Source organism: Rhinolophus ferrumequinum, chromosome 12, assembly GCF_004115265.2.
Source record: "Rhinolophus ferrumequinum isolate MPI-CBG mRhiFer1 chromosome 12, mRhiFer1_v1.p, whole genome shotgun sequence".
Taxonomy (NCBI): domain Eukaryota; kingdom Metazoa; phylum Chordata; class Mammalia; order Chiroptera; family Rhinolophidae; genus Rhinolophus; species Rhinolophus ferrumequinum.
Genome location: NC_046295.1, coordinates 78,473,101 through 78,491,397, shown reverse-complemented (window position 1 = coordinate 78,491,397; position 18,297 = coordinate 78,473,101). Strand labels below are relative to the sequence as shown.

Sequence of the window (18,297 nt, the reverse complement as noted above, 5' to 3'; positions counted from 1 at the left end):
TCACCCTCGGAGCCCAGCCCCGTGTCCTGCACACGGGAAGCAGAGAATAAACCCTTGTTCCTCTCATCGTCACCAAGCCACGTAACCAGGCTTGGAACACATCCTAAAACTCGTTTCTCACAACATGCTTACCTTCACAATTACAACTGGCTCTGGCCAGTTTTAAAAACGAGCTGCCTTTCTCCAGCACTCTCCTGCCTCCAGGCCAGGGGAGCCCACGCTTGTTAGGAAACCAGGATTTAACCCTGGATGTGGACCATTCTCTAGCGGAAGGTCCTCATTCCACAAGGTTGGAATGGTGGGCATCCTCTTTGGCCATTTGTAGGCTGGGTTACTCTGAACAAGTTACTTAACCTCTCTGAGCCTCAGAGTCCTCACCTAAAGAATTGGGTATAAATCCCTACCCGGCAGAGCCATTGGGAGGAGTTCCTGAGGGGTGGAAAGAGAATTCCCAGCTTGGAGTGGGCACAGAGCTAGGAGGAGAGAGGGGCTGGGCGCCCACTACACTTCCCCTCCCACTGGACTCCCTGAGAACCAGGGACAGTAGAGTGGGAGGCGGCTGTGGTCTCAGAGTCGGGAGGGGGCCCAGCCCCTGCCCGCTGCCCAGCCTGGGCTCATTGACACCAGCTCATGTCCCCCAGCTGCGCCACAGTGTGCACCCCAGAGCAGCACTCCTGAGGCCACTCCCCACTCCTCCCTTCCACGCAGCTCGTCTGCCAGGAACGATCCAGAGCCAGTCCCTGGAGCCCAGGATAAATGTTGAGTCTGATTTTGATTTCCCTAAAGCAAAATACCTCTCTCCTGATTGAAGCTCAACTCAAACCTGGTGGGAACAGAACGCAGCAGGGCTGGCGGCCCCCACAGAGGCGCCGATTGCAGCACGAGGGACCCACGGCAGATGGCAAATACTCCCGGCCTCTTCAGCCACCCTCCTGTGGCCAGCCCACACCGGTTCCATCTCCAGGGACACAGGCTACATCAAGTGTCCCCACATCTCCTCACCCTCCATCAAGCTGAAGGTACCAAGGGGGTCTTGGGTTTGATTAACACAAACAGAGACAACGGGGACCATTTGGGCCTGATCCCCAACAGGACCTCGTCACTGACTCCCTGAGACCGGACACCTGGACCACTGACTGTTCCACCTTTCAGGGGCAGCTCTCCCCTCGGGCAGCTCCTCCCCAGACCCCAGGCCTCTTCTTTGCTCAACCTCCAAACGTTGGGTCTCTCGAGTCTCCTCCTGTGCTCTCTAGGGGCTGTCTATGCTCCTCTCAGGCGGCCCAGGGGCCCCTCCCACTCCACATGGCCCAAAGGGACCCCCTCCCCAGCCTGGACCGCCCCCTGCTGGGTCCCCATCCCATGAACACCCCTCTTCCTGCCCTACGAGGCAGTCCCACCCATCCTGGCTGCCTGAAAACACGAGAACACCCCCACTGTCCAGGGCTGGCCTGCAGTCCCCCAGTCTGACCCCACCCCAGACTCCACCCCAGCTGCACCAGCCTCTTCCCAGCCTCTCACCTCCATCCCTCCCTCCCATCTATTCCCCACCCTGCAGCTGTCAACATCCCTAATTTGGTCGTGGACCTTCCCTCTAAGCATCGCTTCTTCAGAGAAGGGAGGGGACCCCTGGGCGAGCCAGGATGCACCCTCCACCCCTGGACGCTTGCCCCCCACCTCCAGGAGGCGCAGTTCCCTGTCAGGAAGGCAGCAGAGCATGGTGGTTTCATGAGCCCTCGATTCCAGGGGTCTGCCACTCTCTTGCTGCAGGACCTGTCACTTCCCGCTCTGGGCCTCAGTTTCCCTATCTCTGCAAGGAAGAGCAATGGCTCCTCCTCCTGCTCACAGCAGACCTGGCTGTGTTAACTGTGAAGTGCCACACACAGAAGACTGGGGGGGACAAGGAAAAGAGTTAAATGTGGGGGGGTTGGGGAGGAGGGGACAGGGTTCCCACCCACCCGCCCACGGGGTCAGCCACAGCCAAGGGCTGGGTGAGCAGACACCTGCACGCTCCAATGCTCCAGGTGCCTCGGGCTCCCCCACCCCGCCCCCCAGCTACAACAGACCCATATATCACAGCCCTGAGCTCAGACAGCACCGCTGGGTGGTTTCCAATAGGCCGTGTGGCACTGTGCGTACAGGGAGGGGCAGGGGATGCCAAGCTACCCACCTGGCCACACTGCTTCCCTTGTCTGCAGACTCCTGAGGTCACCAGGCCCTCCCAGCCCCCGCACCCCAGAAGTGACCTGCAGGCAGCAAGTCAAGGACCAGGAGCCCCACAGGCCACGTGTCCCGGGGAGCCTCCCGTGAACACCCACAGGGGGCGTTGTGGGACCAGGAGGTTGGGCCGCGCGCGCTCTGGGCCAGACAACCAGGGCGGGTCCCAGATGCACGAGCACTGGGTGACCTTGCACGGGGTGGCAGGCTCATCTGTAACACGGAGCTCTCCGGCACAGCTGCTAGGAAGACAAGATCTAACACAAGACATGCACAGACGCCACGAGTACCATGGTCACTGCCGCTGGGACTATCATTCAATGCCTCTGCCAGGGTGAGAAGAGAGACAGACGGCCCTCCACCCGCCCCATTCCTGTTTTCCATAAATGCCCAGCTGCAGGGGGGGCCAGCAGCCTGAATTTCATCAGAAAGAAGGCCTGGCCTCCTGCCTAGAACTGCCTAGAACTGTCTAGAACTCCCGGGCACTCTGAGCTGAGCCACCCCCTCAGCCCTCCCAGCAGGGCTCCAGCCCCTTCTCCCCACTAGGGAGAAGCAGCCCACCCCTTAGTGGGCACTATTTCCACGCAGGTTGGCTGAGCACTGCCCGGGGCCACAGCGACAGCAGGAATGCGCGGGGCAGGGCCCTGCTGGGAACCCCAGCTCCTGGGACCTGCTTTTCGCCACCATGAGCTCAGGCCTGGCTGCGATGCCGCTGCCGTAGCCTCAGAAGCCGGGTTCTCTCCCACCGTGGGCCTCTGTGCAGACAGGCCCCCCATGGTGCGGTCGCTGTGTGGCCTGGACACACTCCCCTCTCTGAGCCTTGGTTTCCAACTCCATCATGGGGCTGCTGTCAGCGCCAGCAAGAGGACGCAAGTCAAAAGCACTAGCGCAGGGCCGGCCCAGTGGCTCAGGCGGTTAGAGCTCCGTGCTCCTAACTCCGAAGGCCCAAAGGCTGCCGGTTCGATTCCCACATGGGCCAGTGGGCTCTCAACCACAAGGTTGCCGGTTCGATTCCTCAACTCCGGCAAGGTATGGTGGGCTCTGCAACTAAAATTGAACACGGCACCTTGAGTGGAGCTGCCGCTGAGCTCCCGGATGGCTCAGTTGGTTGTAGTGGGTCCTCTCAACCACAGGTTGTCGGTTCGACTCCCGCAAGGGATGGTGGGCTGTGCCCCCTGCAACTAGAAAATGGCAACTGGACCTGGAGCTGAGCTGCGCCCTCCACAACTAAGATTGAAAGGACAACAACTTGACTTGGAAAAAAGTACTGGAAGTACACACTGTTCCCCAATAAAGTCCTGTTCCCCTTCCCCAATAAAATCTCTAAAAAAAAAAAAAGCACTAGCACAGCCTGGGACAGGTGCTTAGCATACAGATATGGACTATCCTGATGACAGTCATGGAATTAGAATAAACCATCAGGGTCTCACTGCCATCAGGGCAGCTGCAGGAGATGCAGCAGGGCCAGCCGTGGGGCTGCTGCTAAGATGGGAGCATTCCAGGGACACAGAGAGAAACACAGGTGTGAGAGGCAGCTCAGAGCTGCTCAAATCCCAGTTCAAATCCCTCAGGATCCCCCGATACCAGACCACGTGGTGGCTAAATTCTTGTGCCACACCAGGCCCTGCGCTGAGAGGTCCCCTGAGAGGTCCCCACCAGTCCACTTCGCTGATGAAGAAACTGAGGCTTCACAGAAATGCAAAAGCACTGGTCTGAGGTCACATCTAGGAGCACCTCTCCCTAGATGGCACCCTCAAGGTTTCCTGGGGCTGAGAAGAGGTGACATGCCATCTCACACTGAGTGGGATGGATGGGGAAACTGAGACCCTGAGCAGGAGGCTAAAGGCCACAGCATGTCTGACAGGGCCCCCTCTGGTCAGTGGTGGAGGAGCGGACACGGGAGCCCAGGGTCATCTGATACTGGAGTCTGGGGCTCTAGGAAGGAGGCCACCCACTGAGCCCCCAGGCCATGGCAAGCACTCGCTGAGCCCCTGCTGTGGGCCAAGCATTGGGGGGTATGAGACTTGGGCTACACAGTCCAGCCTGGAACAGCTGGCTCCTCCCCATCAAACTACCCGTTGGTGGCACCTCTCCTGGAGAGCCAGGCCCTTGGCTCCAACTTTCTCCTGGATGCTGTGACCCTTCTCAGGTTTAGATTTACCAAACACAGCTTGAATCTTTGTGCTTCATTTCCCACGCAAGCCTCAGTTTTCTCATCTGACAAATGGGTTGAGAATATTCACTTTGACTATCTCACAGGTAGGTGGAAGTGCTTCGTCCCTGGACGAAGGCCAAGGGTTCCCCAAAAGCGCCCTCCACAGAGCCCCTGAGGGGAGAGGGCCGGTGACCCCCAGGAGTAGGGGAGCAGAATCCCAGGCGGCCACCACAAACAAGGTTTAGTCCAAATTCTGTGTTCTAGCTCAAATAATTTCCACAAATTTTGCATTCTGCTCCATCATTGATACGTGTTTGTTTTACTCGAAAAATAAAGTTATAAAACACATTGATTTTAATTTCTGTATGTTAAATAACTTTCCAAAAAAATTCTCAAGTAATTTTTCAAGTAAACTGCAGAACGATATACTTTGTCCTGTGGCTTCTAGGAACAGCAAGAGGAAAAGAACTGCCATTTACTAGGCCATTTACTGTGTGCCAGTCCTGGGCTAAACATCCTGCATGCATTAATCTCATTCAGCGCCCAAACGATGCTATGAAGCAAGGCTTTTGATTATCCCCATTATACAGATTAGGAAACTGAGGGTCCTAGAGGTGAAGCTACTTGCCCAAAGACTGAAGTCAGTCTGCAGTGGAGCTGGGAGCCAAGGTCTGTGTGACTCCAGAACTCAGAGAAATGTGGTGTTCAAAACCTCACACAAATGCATTCTGGGAGTTGACCAGTTTTACATCCTGCCTGACTCCTGAACTGGGTCACTGGGTCCCCTCAAAGAAGCACAGAATCTTTGGTTTCTCTGACTACCCAACAAAGGGCTGGGAAACAAAGGTCCTCAATATCTGCTGATCTATTGATGACTTGCTTTGACTGAGTGACCACACCAAGACACACGGACGTGGGTTCAATGCCGGGTACTCCCATGTTCCAGCTGTGTGACCTGGGGACAAGTCGGTTAAACTCTCTGAGCCTCAGTTTCCTCATCAGAAAACGGAGGATGATAAAACCTACTATAGCTACGTACATAGAAAAAAGGCTGGAAGGACCTGGGTGGAAATGTTAACCACAGCGACCTCAGAGAAGCAGCATGAGAAATGGTTTTGTTCCCGTCTTTGTGGCTGCCATATTTTCCAATTTTGTCCTTCCCCAGTGGCTGGGGGCTCCACAGGGCAGGATCTGTGTCTGCCTCTCGTAGCCATGGAACTGCATCTAGCACATAATAGGTGCTCAGTATGTTTCTGTTCTTGAAGAAGGCGGATGTTATGCCTATTTGAGGAGGGTAAGTTAGAAAGTACACACGGTTACTTTTATTTCCTAAAACACACACACACACACACACACATACACACACCAAGGTAAGGCTCTAAGCACTACTCCCTAATTCAAGCCATCTCTACTGCCAGCCTCTGAATCTTCCAGAAGAGTGGATCCTGAAGGAGGTGAACCACACTGTGCTCCCTTTGGGACCTTGGGGGAAGGTTGGCATGTGGAGTTTGCTCAGGACTCCCCGTGGAGAACCTCTCAAACATGGACGAGGGTCAGGTCTATTCCACAAACATTTTCCAAACAGTTGCCAAGGTCAGACATGGTGGGAGGCGCTGAGACACCTGATCAACAGGAAGGGTCTTTTTGGAATGGAGTCCTTCTTCAGCCCCTGTGTGACCTTAAGAAACTGAATTCACTTCTCTGCGCCTCAGTTTCCTCATCTGTAAAATGGGGTGGTGGTGGTGGTGATACCTTCCTCGCAGGATGGTTAGGAGGAACAAATCGGATTTTTTACCCTTCATCCATCCAGTGATCACAGAACACAGGCCCGCTGGACTTGAGGAACACACCAGGGACCTGGACTCAGGCCCTCTCAGGTGCACCCCAGACCAGGTGCTCCCACAGTGCTGTGCAATGCCCTGTCTTGATGCTTATCCTGGCCTGACGTCTGTTTCCCCACCAAACTGTGAATGCCAGCAGGACCGGAAGGCCACCCGTGCAATCTGCTCTGTGTCCTGGTGCCCACAGGACCTGGCACGAGACAGCTGTTTCATAAACGCTTCCTGAATCAGGGCGTGAGGGGTGACCAGGTGGCCAGGCAGCCCGGGGCTGCCTTCGCACGGGCACTGGCGCCGCCTGCCCTCCTGCCACAGCGGGCCGGACCTCCTTCCTGCGGTGTACCCAGAAACTTCCCACGACCACCCAGCTGCACAGAATCCAAATGCAGGAAACGCAAGTCAGGGTGAGAGCCGTGAGCAGGCTCCTCGACTCTACTGTGACGGCTGCTCTCAGTTTTAATAAAGATCACGTTCCGCTCGGGCCCAGCAAGGGCCTCATCTCAGGCGGTCTGGAAACAATACCTACCCAATGCAGCCATGTGGGCAACTGAGCCCCGGAGGACTCAGGACCACGGGCCGAGGGGCCGGAGCCCGGCCAGCATGGGCTTTGAGCCTGCTGAGCTCCTCGTCTGCCCAGCGCACACACCATATATTTTTGAACACAAGGGAAGCATTTGCTTTTTCCCCCACAGTGCCAAAAATAGCCCCATCTCCTGCCTTTGAACAGGAATCTTTTGGTTCCTACAAAGAGGCAGGAGCGGGAAGGGCCTGGAAGGAGGGGCCGTGCTGGCTGGCTGGTGGCTGGGGCCCCTCGTCTCCCTGGCCCCAGAAGGTGAGAGCAGCCAGGGGTCCTTGCTCAGCCTGCCCTGCTAAGGCCCAGCCTCCCGGCACCTGACTTCTCAGGGCCCCTCCACGCTGGACATGGCAAATCCTCCCTCCCCCAGCCCATGAGGCAGGAGGGGGCTGGAGAGGAACAGAAAGCAAGGCACCAAGATGGATGAGAAGAAACTTCATTCATTACCTTGTTCGTTTATGTCTTTGTATTTTCATCCGTTCCAACACATTGCTCCAGGCTCTGTTCTAAGAGCTGGCACACAGCGGTGAACCACACAATGGGATTTGGTCCCGACCTCACGGCTGCTCACAGCCAAACGAGAAGGGGAAGACAGTTAAGTGTCCTCACCAGCAGGCTGGGGAGGCACCGACTGGGCACTGGCGCAAGCTGAGTGTGGGCAGGGTGGGTCCTGCCCTGGGTCAGAGGGACAAGACAAATGGAAGGATCAGATGAAAAGCTTCCTCCGACTGCCTCTCGCCCAGGGCACAGACCCTCATTCGCCCCAGCAGCAAGCCCACAGGAGGTGTTTTCCCATTTTATGTGGGGGCCGCCAGCACTCGGAGGATGGATTCAAGAGCCTGGGACGTGCCAGGCCCTCTGGCCAATACTTTCACGCTCATTCCAGCCCCAGCCCTGGGAGGCAGCATTGTCATCTCTGCCCATTTTACAGATTAAGTAAGGAGGCTCAATGGAAAAGGGCTTGGCCAAGGTCCCAGAACTATTGAGAGGAGCTGGGATTTGCACCCAGGCCCAGGGGGTCCCTGAGCAGGAGCTCCTGACACTACACCACACACACCGGAAAAGCCACCTCAGCTCAAGTCCCCTCCCCCCAATTCTGCATAGGAGAAAGCAGAGGGTCAAAGCACAAAGTGGTCACAGGGTTGGGATGTGGAGATTGGGGGATTTGAACTCAGTTTGACTCCAAATCCAGGGCCCCCTCTGGTTCCCACAGCAGCTCCTTAGCTTTTTTTTTAAAAAAAAGAGGCCACTTTGTGTTCCCAAAAGGCCTGAGCAGTAGGGGAGCCAGAGGAGGCTGGAGAGAGGCACTCTGAGCCCGCTTCCTAGCTGAAAACGCAGGAATGAAATAAAAAGCAGAGTGCTATTTCTGCCTTGGGCTAAACATCCCTCAAAGCCACATTCCTCCAGCCCCCCTTCTCCCCGGCCAGGGAATCCAAGCATGCCGACCAGGACGTCCCACCAGCTTCCTGGGGCCACTTTGTAGGACCAGGAGTGCCAGAGCCAGCAGCTGCGCTACATCCCTTCCTGGACACCCCCAACCTAGGCTCACTAGGCAGGGAGCACCTCCCCCTAGATGGCACCCTCAGGGTTTACTGGGGCTGAGAAGAGGTGACATGCCATCTCACACTGAGTGGGATGGATGGGGAAACTGAGACCCTGAGTGGGAGGCTAAAGGCCACAGCATGTCTGGCACGACCCCAGACTCTGACTCCCTGGCCAGTCCCCCCAGACATCAGATTGCAGGTCAGGGGCATAGGTGGGGCCCATCCTGACCAGCTGAGGAGCAAACAAAGCAACCCATGGTCGAGCACCCAGGGAATCCCAAAGCCTCACACAGAGGCAATCCCAGGCCTGCCCCATGCGCAGCTGCCGGCCGGGCACTGCACAAAACCCAAACCCACCAGATGCGTCCCAACCCTGAAGGAGCTTACAGTGGCCCGGGGTGCTGCAACCAGACCTCCAGACCCCAAGGTCCCCTCTAGCACTGTGCCGCTGAGCCCCACACTGACCCATGAGGACATAGACACTTCCCGAGGAAGTGAAGCCGAGGCTGTTCCAAATCCCCTGGAGGAATGAGAGCATCCTGGACCAGAAGGGCTGCATGTTCACAGCTGGAAGGATCCTACCTCCCATCCAACCTCACATAGCCAAGACTCCAGGATGCCTGGCCAGTGTCTGCTGCTCCAGCAGCCGCTTGCATGCCTCCAGTGATGGGGAACTCATTACCCTCTAGGCAGCTCTAAGGGTACGAGATCATTGGAGGCAGGCTCGTGGTGGCAAGAGCATGGCTACGTCAAAACAAAGATCTGAGCCTGAGCCCTAGCCTGGCCACTAACTGGCTGGGAGGCATGTCCCTGAACTTGCCTGGGCCCCCTTTTCTCCATCTGTGAAATGGGCATATTGTCCCTACTCCCAGTGTTGTGGCGAGACTTCAAGGCGGGGAGATCTGTACTCAGCACTCATGGCACGGAGTACCCACTTGATAAACAGGATTCATCATTATTGTCATTCCTCCTACTGATATTTCTCCACTTGCCCGAGGGCAGATGGGCTCCCGGAGATCATAGTGGCCTGGACAGAAGGGGACTGAAAAGGGGCAGCCACGTCGCCGGGTCCCAGAGCAGGCAGCTGAGTAATCAGCTTTTGATTCGGGCTCCTGGCCTGTCTGTGCCTCCCACCCAAGTGTTCCTGCCCCCCACCCCCACCCACGCACACCTACATTCACAATGTGCACAGAACCGCCCGCACATACCACCGTGCGCATGCGCGTGCACAGACGTGCCAGCTCACCCACTCCTGACACACGCCACGACCCCATCACGCACACTCGGGGCATGCCCACGCGAGCCAGGGCTTACACACAGGACCCGCAGCCCCCACGCCCCCGCACACCCACACCAGGCACCCACACTCACTCACGCTCACCACACACCCCCACAGTGGCAACTCAGAGCCCCCACCTGCATGGGGTCCCTACCCGCCGGCCAGGGTCAGACTCCGACGGCACCACTCACAGAGGTGTGGCCTCGGGCAGCTCGGATCGATCCCCTCTGGACCTCAGTTTCCTTAGCTGTGGGGACCACGCAGGGCTCCTGGCAAGAGTTGGGGATGAATGCCGGTGAGCACAGAGCCGGGCCTGGATCCCATGAACATGCTTACTGCCAGACTCACCATGGTGACAGCCTCTGATCTTTCCACGCTGTTCATTACGGATTCTCTATCACCATGGGAGCACCCGAGCTGAGCCACCAAATTCAGTCTCCACTCTTCCTAACCTCACACACAACAGCCCCATTATGGAGGTATTAGGACCCCAGGCCACAGATGAGGAAATAGGCATTGAGACCCTGAAAACTGTGCCTGTGCCGAGAGAGCCCAGGAGCCGGTCATCAGACACCAGAGTCCAGCACACGCCCCACGGAAGTCTCACCATCCATCTGGCAACCTGAGCCTTGTCCAGAAAGGGAAACTGAGTCCCAGGGGGAGCCAGTGACTCTGAAGTCACTGTTCAGGCCACGCTGGTTCTGGGACTGACGCCCAGGCGGGTGTCTTTCCAGCCTTCGGAGCCCACACCGCACAGGACCCTAAAACCCAGCATTCCAGAGCGAGCCCTCCTTCCCAGCTGGGTGGGCTGGGGGCCCAATGCAGACACTGCCCCCCAGCCTCCTTGCTGTGCAAGCATTTACTGAGCACTTACTATGTGCCAGTCCCCTGTCCACCTGCAGGAAAAGCACTGGTGTCAGTGCCCATCTCTCCCATGAGGGGCCCAGAGCTCAGGGTGGTGAAGGGCTTGCCAGAGTCACACAGCCAGAAAACGACAAGGTGGCCCTCCAGCCCTTGACACAGCTGTCCTGCCCTCGGCCCGGAGCCTGGCCCCAATCACCAAGTTACCTGGGGACTTGACAGTTAATTTATGACAATCTCTGTCCTGGTAAATAGACCACACTCGGGATGTGCAAAGTGTTTCATCTTGTAACGACGGTAAAAAAGAACACTGTTTTTAAGTTATACTACGTTTGTGTTTTTTTTTTCTTTTCATTACTTGACAGCAAGAGATAGTTAGGATAAGATGAAGCATACCAGGAGAAACTTCCATGAAGAAAGCAAGACACCCCATCAGCCAACCCATCATGGTACAGTGGGGGCACCCTGACAGCAGGCACAGTCCTAGGCTCCTGCCCAGTATTTGCCATGTGACTTGGGAGACAGACATCACCTCTCTGGTACTCGATTTGTCCATTTGCAAAATGAGGGCATTGGACTACGTGATCCCAAAGTCTCCCCTAGCTCACAGATTCTAGGATTCTATTTAATAGTAATCAAGAAAATGAATATTGAAACAGTGAGTTCCTCTTTTCTTCCCCATAAAGTTGGCAATGATGAGGGAAAACAATAAGACTCAGTGCTGGCAAGAATGCAGGGAAATGGGCACTCTCGCGTCCACTTTTGCTGAGACTATAAATGGGAACATATTTTTTGGAGAGCAATGTAACCGTTTTTCACTCAAAAGCTTTTTGAGATGTCTCCAGCCTTTAATTCCATAACTTCCCTTTGGGAAACTTATCTTCAAGAAGAGACGTGTGCGGAGATTTACTACAAAGACGCTCATGCAAAGACTGAGTACAAAGATGCTGGTCGCAGCACTGTTTACAATGAGGGAAAAAGCAACCTAACTATCCAATGGCATGGGGACTAAATAAAATGTTGCGTTTATATGTGCACCATTTAAGAATCGTGTTTTAGAAGAACAGTTAATGAAGTAAGCAACCGTTCACGATTGTCAGGTTTTAGTAAGTTACAAAAGCAGAAGTAAATAACCCCACATGTACAAGGTAACGAAACCCATGTGCCAAGACCCACAGAGTCTTTCTCCTAAATACGTACATGTCGAGTCTGTCCTCACGTCATCCCCACTGATACCCCCAATTCATCACGGTGATCACCCTGGCCTTGACTACAACCCACCCCTCCAATCCATTCTTTGGACGATAGGCAAGAACAATCTCCACACCCAAATCTAACATGTCTCCACCACCTCCATCCATGGCTGCCCCATCTCAGAAATGTCCAAATCCCTTTCTATGGCTTTGGGGGCCCTTGGTGAGGGATGACGTCTCCCACTGAACATGACCTGCCCCAGAGGGGCTCAGGCCTGGTCTTGGGAGCAGCGGAAGCAGGGTCCCTTCCCAAGGCCATGGCTGGAGAAAGGACTTTCACGTGACACTGTGAGATGTGCGATGTCAGAACTCTCTGGGGTGGGGGTGGGGACGGAAGGAGTCGGGTGGTGTTTAACATGGAGCTGGAAGAGGCGGAAACAGCCAGAACAGGCGTGAGGAGGAGTCCCTGGCCCTCTCTGGCCAGGCTGTAGTCCCACTCAGGCAGCCCTGCTCCAGAGGACACAGGACTTGCATCCTAGGGCCAGTGCCACCAGGAGAGGTTAAAGGGTCCCCTCGGAATCAGGCACTGTGCTAAACCCTTCATGTGCCCCCAATCCTCCCCACCTCTGGGACCACCGTGAGGCCCATTTTCCACAGGGGGAATGTGAAGCTCCATGAGATAGGGCTTGCCCAAGGGAAGGGCCAGAACCCCGGCCCATCGGGCCCCTGAAGCCCACTTTCATCCCTAAAATGGTGCTACCAAGCAGCCCCATGTCCCCGGACCTCAAAGCATTCTCCCATTTGGATCCACGGAGTCACGTGGGCAGGTATTGCAGATGAACAAACGGGTGCTCAGAGAGGGTAAGTGACTTGCCCAAGGTCACAGAGCCTGAGTGGGACCCAGCCCCATTCCCCAGGATATTGAGTTCTTTCCTGACAACACACTTGATGTTTCTCCACCAGGTGCCCAACTTAGTGTTAGAGTCTAACCTCGATCCCTCTTGCTGCGATTCTACTTATGCTTCTGGAGACAGGAAGCAGCCTCCATGGTCTTACCCCCAGGCACACAGATACATAAGGATTGCAGAAGCCACCTCCCTCCCCTGGGCCTTCCCTCTCCTGGTGGCTTATCCCTCGCCTAGCTGTGGGGCTCTCCACACCCCACCTCCACCATTTGTCCCAAGATGGGTGCCAAATACTGCCCCCCCCAAGGCAATGTCTTACTCCCTCTGGCCAAGCAGAATTGGGTGGGGGAAGCAACGATGAGGGAATATTCCTTAGCCTACACAGGCAGGGATCCTCAGGGGACCCTTCCCAAAGCCAGAGAAACCCTAGAGCCCAACACCCAGCATCTCTCAACACGACTCCCGACCCAGACCAGGGATCCCCTTCTCCGCTGTGGGTCACAGAGGCGTTAGCTGCTGGCTACCTAGACCTTCCATCCAATTGCTCATCCACAAGCTGCCATGTGCCGGGCACCATTCTGGGCATTAGGAAAAAGGCCAAGGAGACTCAAGGTTGGCAAGCAAGGTCAAGGCAGAGCCTGGGCTGACCAAGAGCGAGAAGGAAGAGGTGGCCTCCCCTGAGTCTTGAACAGAGGGTCCCTGGGGAGTGCCATGAACATCATGGAGAGAGGGGAAGGAGGGGCGGGCAGCTGGAGGCTTCTGCCTCTTGGGCCCAGCTGGCGTGGGCCCAGAAGCCTTTAAACGAATGCCACTCAGACCACGGCAAATGGCTCAGTTTTTCGAAAGGACTACCTAGCTGGTGTCCACCTGAGGGCAGGCATTACATCTCTCTCGTTCACGTGTCTGTCTCTGTACTCCACACAGAGTGAACACTCGATGAAAGGTAGGTCAGGGCAGCTAAAAATTAACAAATGCGGGTGGGAGGGGGAGACGGCTGCTGGTAAAACAAGAACCTGCTAAGAATCGAACAAACCAAAGATCCCGGCTTTCTGTGCCTCCCGAGGGCCCGGCACAAAGACCAGGACTGTGGGAAGATGCCTCTGGACAGAGGGGCTTCACCCACAAGGTACACTTAAGACCAGTTCAAGATGAAGCTGTATCGTGTCCTAAAAACAACAATATTGATAATGGTCACGAACAAGCCTCCTGGCGTCCTTGACAAGTGTTTGTCATGAGTTAAGGAGGACCCCTTCCCGTATGCCACGTATTAGGCTGTTATGTAAATTATCCTGTTGACGCCTTACACCCCCTAGGAGTCAGGCACCGTGGGCATACCCATTTTGCAGATGCGGAAACTGAGGCTCAGCTAGGTGAGGTGAGGGGCTGGCCTGTCCCATAGCCTGGGCACATAGGGATGACAACAGCCTCACCATCAAGCTGGAAGAAAATGGACCGGACCTCAGAAAACCAGGCTGCTGACCACACTGACTATTGCTCTGTGAGTCCCGGCGGGGTGGGAACCTCCCCCTCTGAAACCTCCTTTTGCCCCTGGAAATGAACTATGCCAGGAAGGGTGAGGACTGGGTTATGATTTATAAAATCTTATCTGCAGAGGAGGAAAAAAAATCTGCCCTGCGGTGGCAAGCCTAAAAGATGGAGGGTTGTAGCCAAGCTTTATCTGGATTCGTCCAGCGGGGGCCACACAGCTGGAACTTTTCAATCTCCTGCTTCCTGACACACAGACCCCCAGGACAGTCTTTCCCAGGGAGCAGGAGGAGCACCACCAAGGGTGGTAGTCACACTGACTCAGGTGTGACCATCGGGATTCCCCTCTGGGCCCCACTCAGCGTTGTAGCCAGCTGTGCTGTGCCCAAGGTGGCCTCGGACACCAGGTGATGCTTATGTATGCCAGGGCCCCAGGACCAGCTGTGAGTCTTCAACTGGGGGTCCTGGGAATCTAGCTCTCCATGACAAACACTTGTCAAGGATCAAATTCTTGGGCCCAGCCTAGACCTAAAGAATCAGAAATCCGGGAGGGCCACCCAGCCCAGGCCTGCTGCTATTGAACAAGCCCTCCAGGAGATTCTGACATTTGGGAGTCCTTCCTAAGCGCTCCTCTCCTGACTCCACACACAGAGTCCCCTGAACAAAGAGCAGATGGCTCCACTCCCCATCAGAAGGAAGCCCATCTGGGGCCTTAGAACAAGCTGGAGGCTTTCTCTGTCTGCTCTTCCTGCTGGAAGACTTTTCATTCAACAAACCTGTGGACCTACTAAGTGCCAACACAGCCAAACAGACCAAGGCCTGTGCTGAGGGAGCCGGCATCAGAAAATGAACCCCCCACCACCTCCACCAGCCCACCCCAAATAAGGGCTCTAGGAAAAACAGCCACTATCTCCTTGATCAAAACTGTTCTATGTATCCAAAGGCATTTAAAAATAGTCCAGGCAGCCCAGCACCACCAGGCCAGTTCCTAACAGAGCCTTGTTGACTCAACTTCTCTCCAAGGTGACAGATCTGCCTGGAGAGAGGGGGCTGGACAAAATGCTGCCCCAGGTCCCTACCCATCCAGAATCCACCACCACGTCTTATAGCAGAAACCAGACAGGGACACACAGAAGAAAGGTCCCTCCTGACTTCTTGGCATGAGCACTGCGGTCTCTCAAGAGACATAACTTTGGAGATGGACAGACCTGAGTTCAAGTCCTAACACTGCCTAATGACTGGCTGTGGGCCCGTGGGAATGCCACTCACCTCTTTGAGCCTTAGTTTCTCATCTGTAAATGGGGAGAGGAACAGTGCCCACTATGCACAGGGCTGTTGCAAGGATTCAATGTGCTAACGATGCAAAGAGCTCAGCGTGTGACGTGCCCCATAAGCAGGAAACCTGACTTCATTCAGCTCACAGGTGGCTCCCCTGCTCCCCGTGATGGAGACAGGCCAGTGCAGCCTAAGGCCACATCTCATGGCAAAGTCCACGTGCCCTCTGCCTCCCAGGAGGTCCCGCCTGCAGGCTGTCAGCTGACAGCTATGGACCATATCTGGATGGAGCCTGAAGGCCCAGCAAATCTCACAAACCAGCAGCCAAACTGGGAAGGGCTACCCACCCACCTTGATAAGAGGGTCAGAGGAGCAAAGATGGAGTTCCTGGTCCTTGGAGCCTTCCCCCTTCAAGGAGCAGCTACTGGAAGATGAGCTCCTTGCTGCAGAATTCCACTGGAGAAGGGCCAGGACCTCTCGGCAGACTAGCCGCCCACTTAGGAAAGCCCCCTTTGTTCCAAGCACGTGGGGGCGAGGGACATGGAGCTGAAGCGTGGGCTTGGACAGACCTGCAAATGTGCCCAGAAGACCGATGGGGGAGGGAGCAGAGGTTGTGCAATGCACCACCAGAACCTGCCTCCCAAGCCTCCATCAACGCACAGGACTGGCAGTCAATCTGCTGCCTCCAGGGAGGGTGCAGAGGGGCTGGACCCACGCAGGTGCCCGGGTAGGGTTCTGAATTCCAACCCAAGCCCAGGGACACCTGCCCCTTTCCAAGTCAGACGTCCAGGCAGAAGTCCTACCAGGCTGGAAGCTGTCCACCCTGTCTCCCAAAAAGAAAGACCCGTGGGTCAGGACGTAGTGCCATTAACCCCTAACACGTCAGCGCATCTGCCAAGAGGCTGCATGCAGGGAAGGGAGAAGTCTGGTAAGGAGAAATTAGAGCTGCGAGGGACTGTAGAGTTGTGAAGTTGGGCAAGTGGAGAGATACACACTCGGACAGATTCAGAGAAGCCGGAAATGGACAGACCCACCGCTTTGGGGTGCCTCAGACGGTTAAATGCTGAGAGGGAGCAGATCACCCATGGCTGTATAAACCCATTTCCCAGTTTAGCAGATAGAGGTAGGAGGGGGGAGGTGAATTCAGGGCCAGAGGAGAATTCAGCCTGTAAATCCTGCAGCCAACAGGGTGCCCAGGACCCTTGGATGCAGCTGCTGCCACGAGCTCTCTGACAAGTCTCGCCACCCCCCACACACGGAGGCCAAGGAGGGGGCGACAGGCCAACCTCGCAGTACCGGCAGCGGCAGCAGCAGCAACGGCGGCGGCATCGTGATGCATGAATCACCCGCCCCGCCGCGCTCGTGCCAGTCGGCTCCGCGCAGCCAGAGCCACCTGGAAACCAGGCGCCCCCTGCCCGGACCACCGCCCCTGGCCCTTGCACACCCCTGCCCTTTCGGACAGCTCTGCAGAGAGGGGGCCTAGGGTGGGCTGGGGCTTTCCCTCCACGCCTGGGGGTGGCCCCGCAGACGCTGACAGGCGGCACACGTCCCGAGCGTGGGGGGCTGGGTGCCCTAGAACAATAGGGCCAGGTGTGGGGCTGAGGGTGCAACCCGGGCCTTCGGGGGGTGGGGGGGCCGGATCGAAGGCAGGACAGGGAATGACCCAGGGAGGGTTGCGGCGTTGAAGAGGGTGGGGAGTGGGCCCGCAGAGGGGACAAGGGGTTTGGGTGGAGAGACCACGCGTGGGGGAGGGGCGCGGGGGCGCGGGGAGGGGGTCCCAGGCGCGCACTCACAGTAGGTTTTCCTGGTCAGCTCCTCCACAACTTCGGGCTTCAACTTGCTGTTGGATTTCCCCATCCTCGGCAGCCGCGGGCCCCTGTCCCCGGGCCCGACCCCGGCGGGGCGCCCAGAGGGAACGGTTCGGCCGACGCGGGCCGGGGCGGCCGGGGCTGGGCGCACGGAGGCCGGCGGGCCGAGCGGGGCCGGGCCGGGCCGCGCCTTTGTCTGCGCCGGGCCCGCGCGGCCCGGGCGCGGAGCTCCGGCGCGGGGCGCTGCGCTGCCTGCGCGTCTGGCGGCGCCTCAACTGCCCTGGCCGCGGCGCGGGCCCGGGCGCGAGGGGCAGCCGCTGGGCAGGCCCGGCCGTCGGCCGCCGCCCTCTCCCGGCGCCGCGGCGCGAGCTGCGCTGGGTTGGGCGCCGACGCGGCCGCGGTGTTGCCCGGTCGTCCCTGGTTACTGGGCTCCGCGGCACATGCTCGCTGCTGCGCTCCCTGCGCCGCCGCCCCTGCGCTCCCCGCCTCCCGCCTCCCGCCTCCCGCCCGCACCCGCGCGCCAGGGGTGGACCCGGAGCCGCCACTCAGCGCCCGGCACCTCCTCCCGCCCCGCACCCGCCCCGCCCGGCCTGCGCCCGTGGATCCGCCGCCCCCTGAACACTGAGCTGGGGCGGCAGAGGGGCGCTCCCTTGCCTCACTGCGTCCCGGGGCGGGAGGGGGGGTCACGCTGCCATCCGCCTTGAATCGATCCCGGGCATTCCAGTTCCCCCCCTCCCCCCGCACCGCGGAGCAGGGCTGGGGAGGGCCCGGAAGACTGACGTGAATGAGGCCGAGTCTCTGCTCGGCGAATTTCATTCATTCGACACGGATTTGCTGGGCGCTGGGGCCACAGCTGTGCACAGGACAAGCGCGGCCCCAGCCCTTACGGGGTGGCGCGGGCGGGGACCGGCATTGCGGTGCAAGATGTCACATCTTATAGTGGGGGCACCTACCGCGGCCTGGGGGAAGGTTACCTCCAAGCCCAGGGGGACGGGGAGAGAGTGATTGGCAAAGTGATCAAGGCCCTGAAATCCTGGAGGAGGGAAGGACGCCTGAGCCCAGAGGGACAGCCCTCCTGGCCCAGGGGCTCCAGGGGCAGGGCATGTATGATCTGAGGCCAGAAAGAAGGGGAAGCCCTCTCCTCCACGGAGCTAGGCCTGTGGGAT

General features: G+C 57.4%; 1 protein-coding gene across 1 annotated transcript in view; it reads right to left on the bottom strand.

The window, feature by feature from the left end:
- NCS1 (neuronal calcium sensor 1) overlaps positions 1-17,296 on the bottom strand; it is a 48,413-nt gene extending 31,117 nt beyond the window's left edge. The window contains exon 1 of the mRNA XM_033123350.1: positions 17,117-17,296. Coding sequence (XP_032979241.1) covers positions 17,117-17,180 — 64 coding nt within the window. The 5' untranslated portion in view covers positions 17,181-17,296. The remainder of the gene's footprint in view (positions 1-17,116) is intronic.
- Between the last annotated feature and the right edge of the window lie 1,001 nt (positions 17,297-18,297).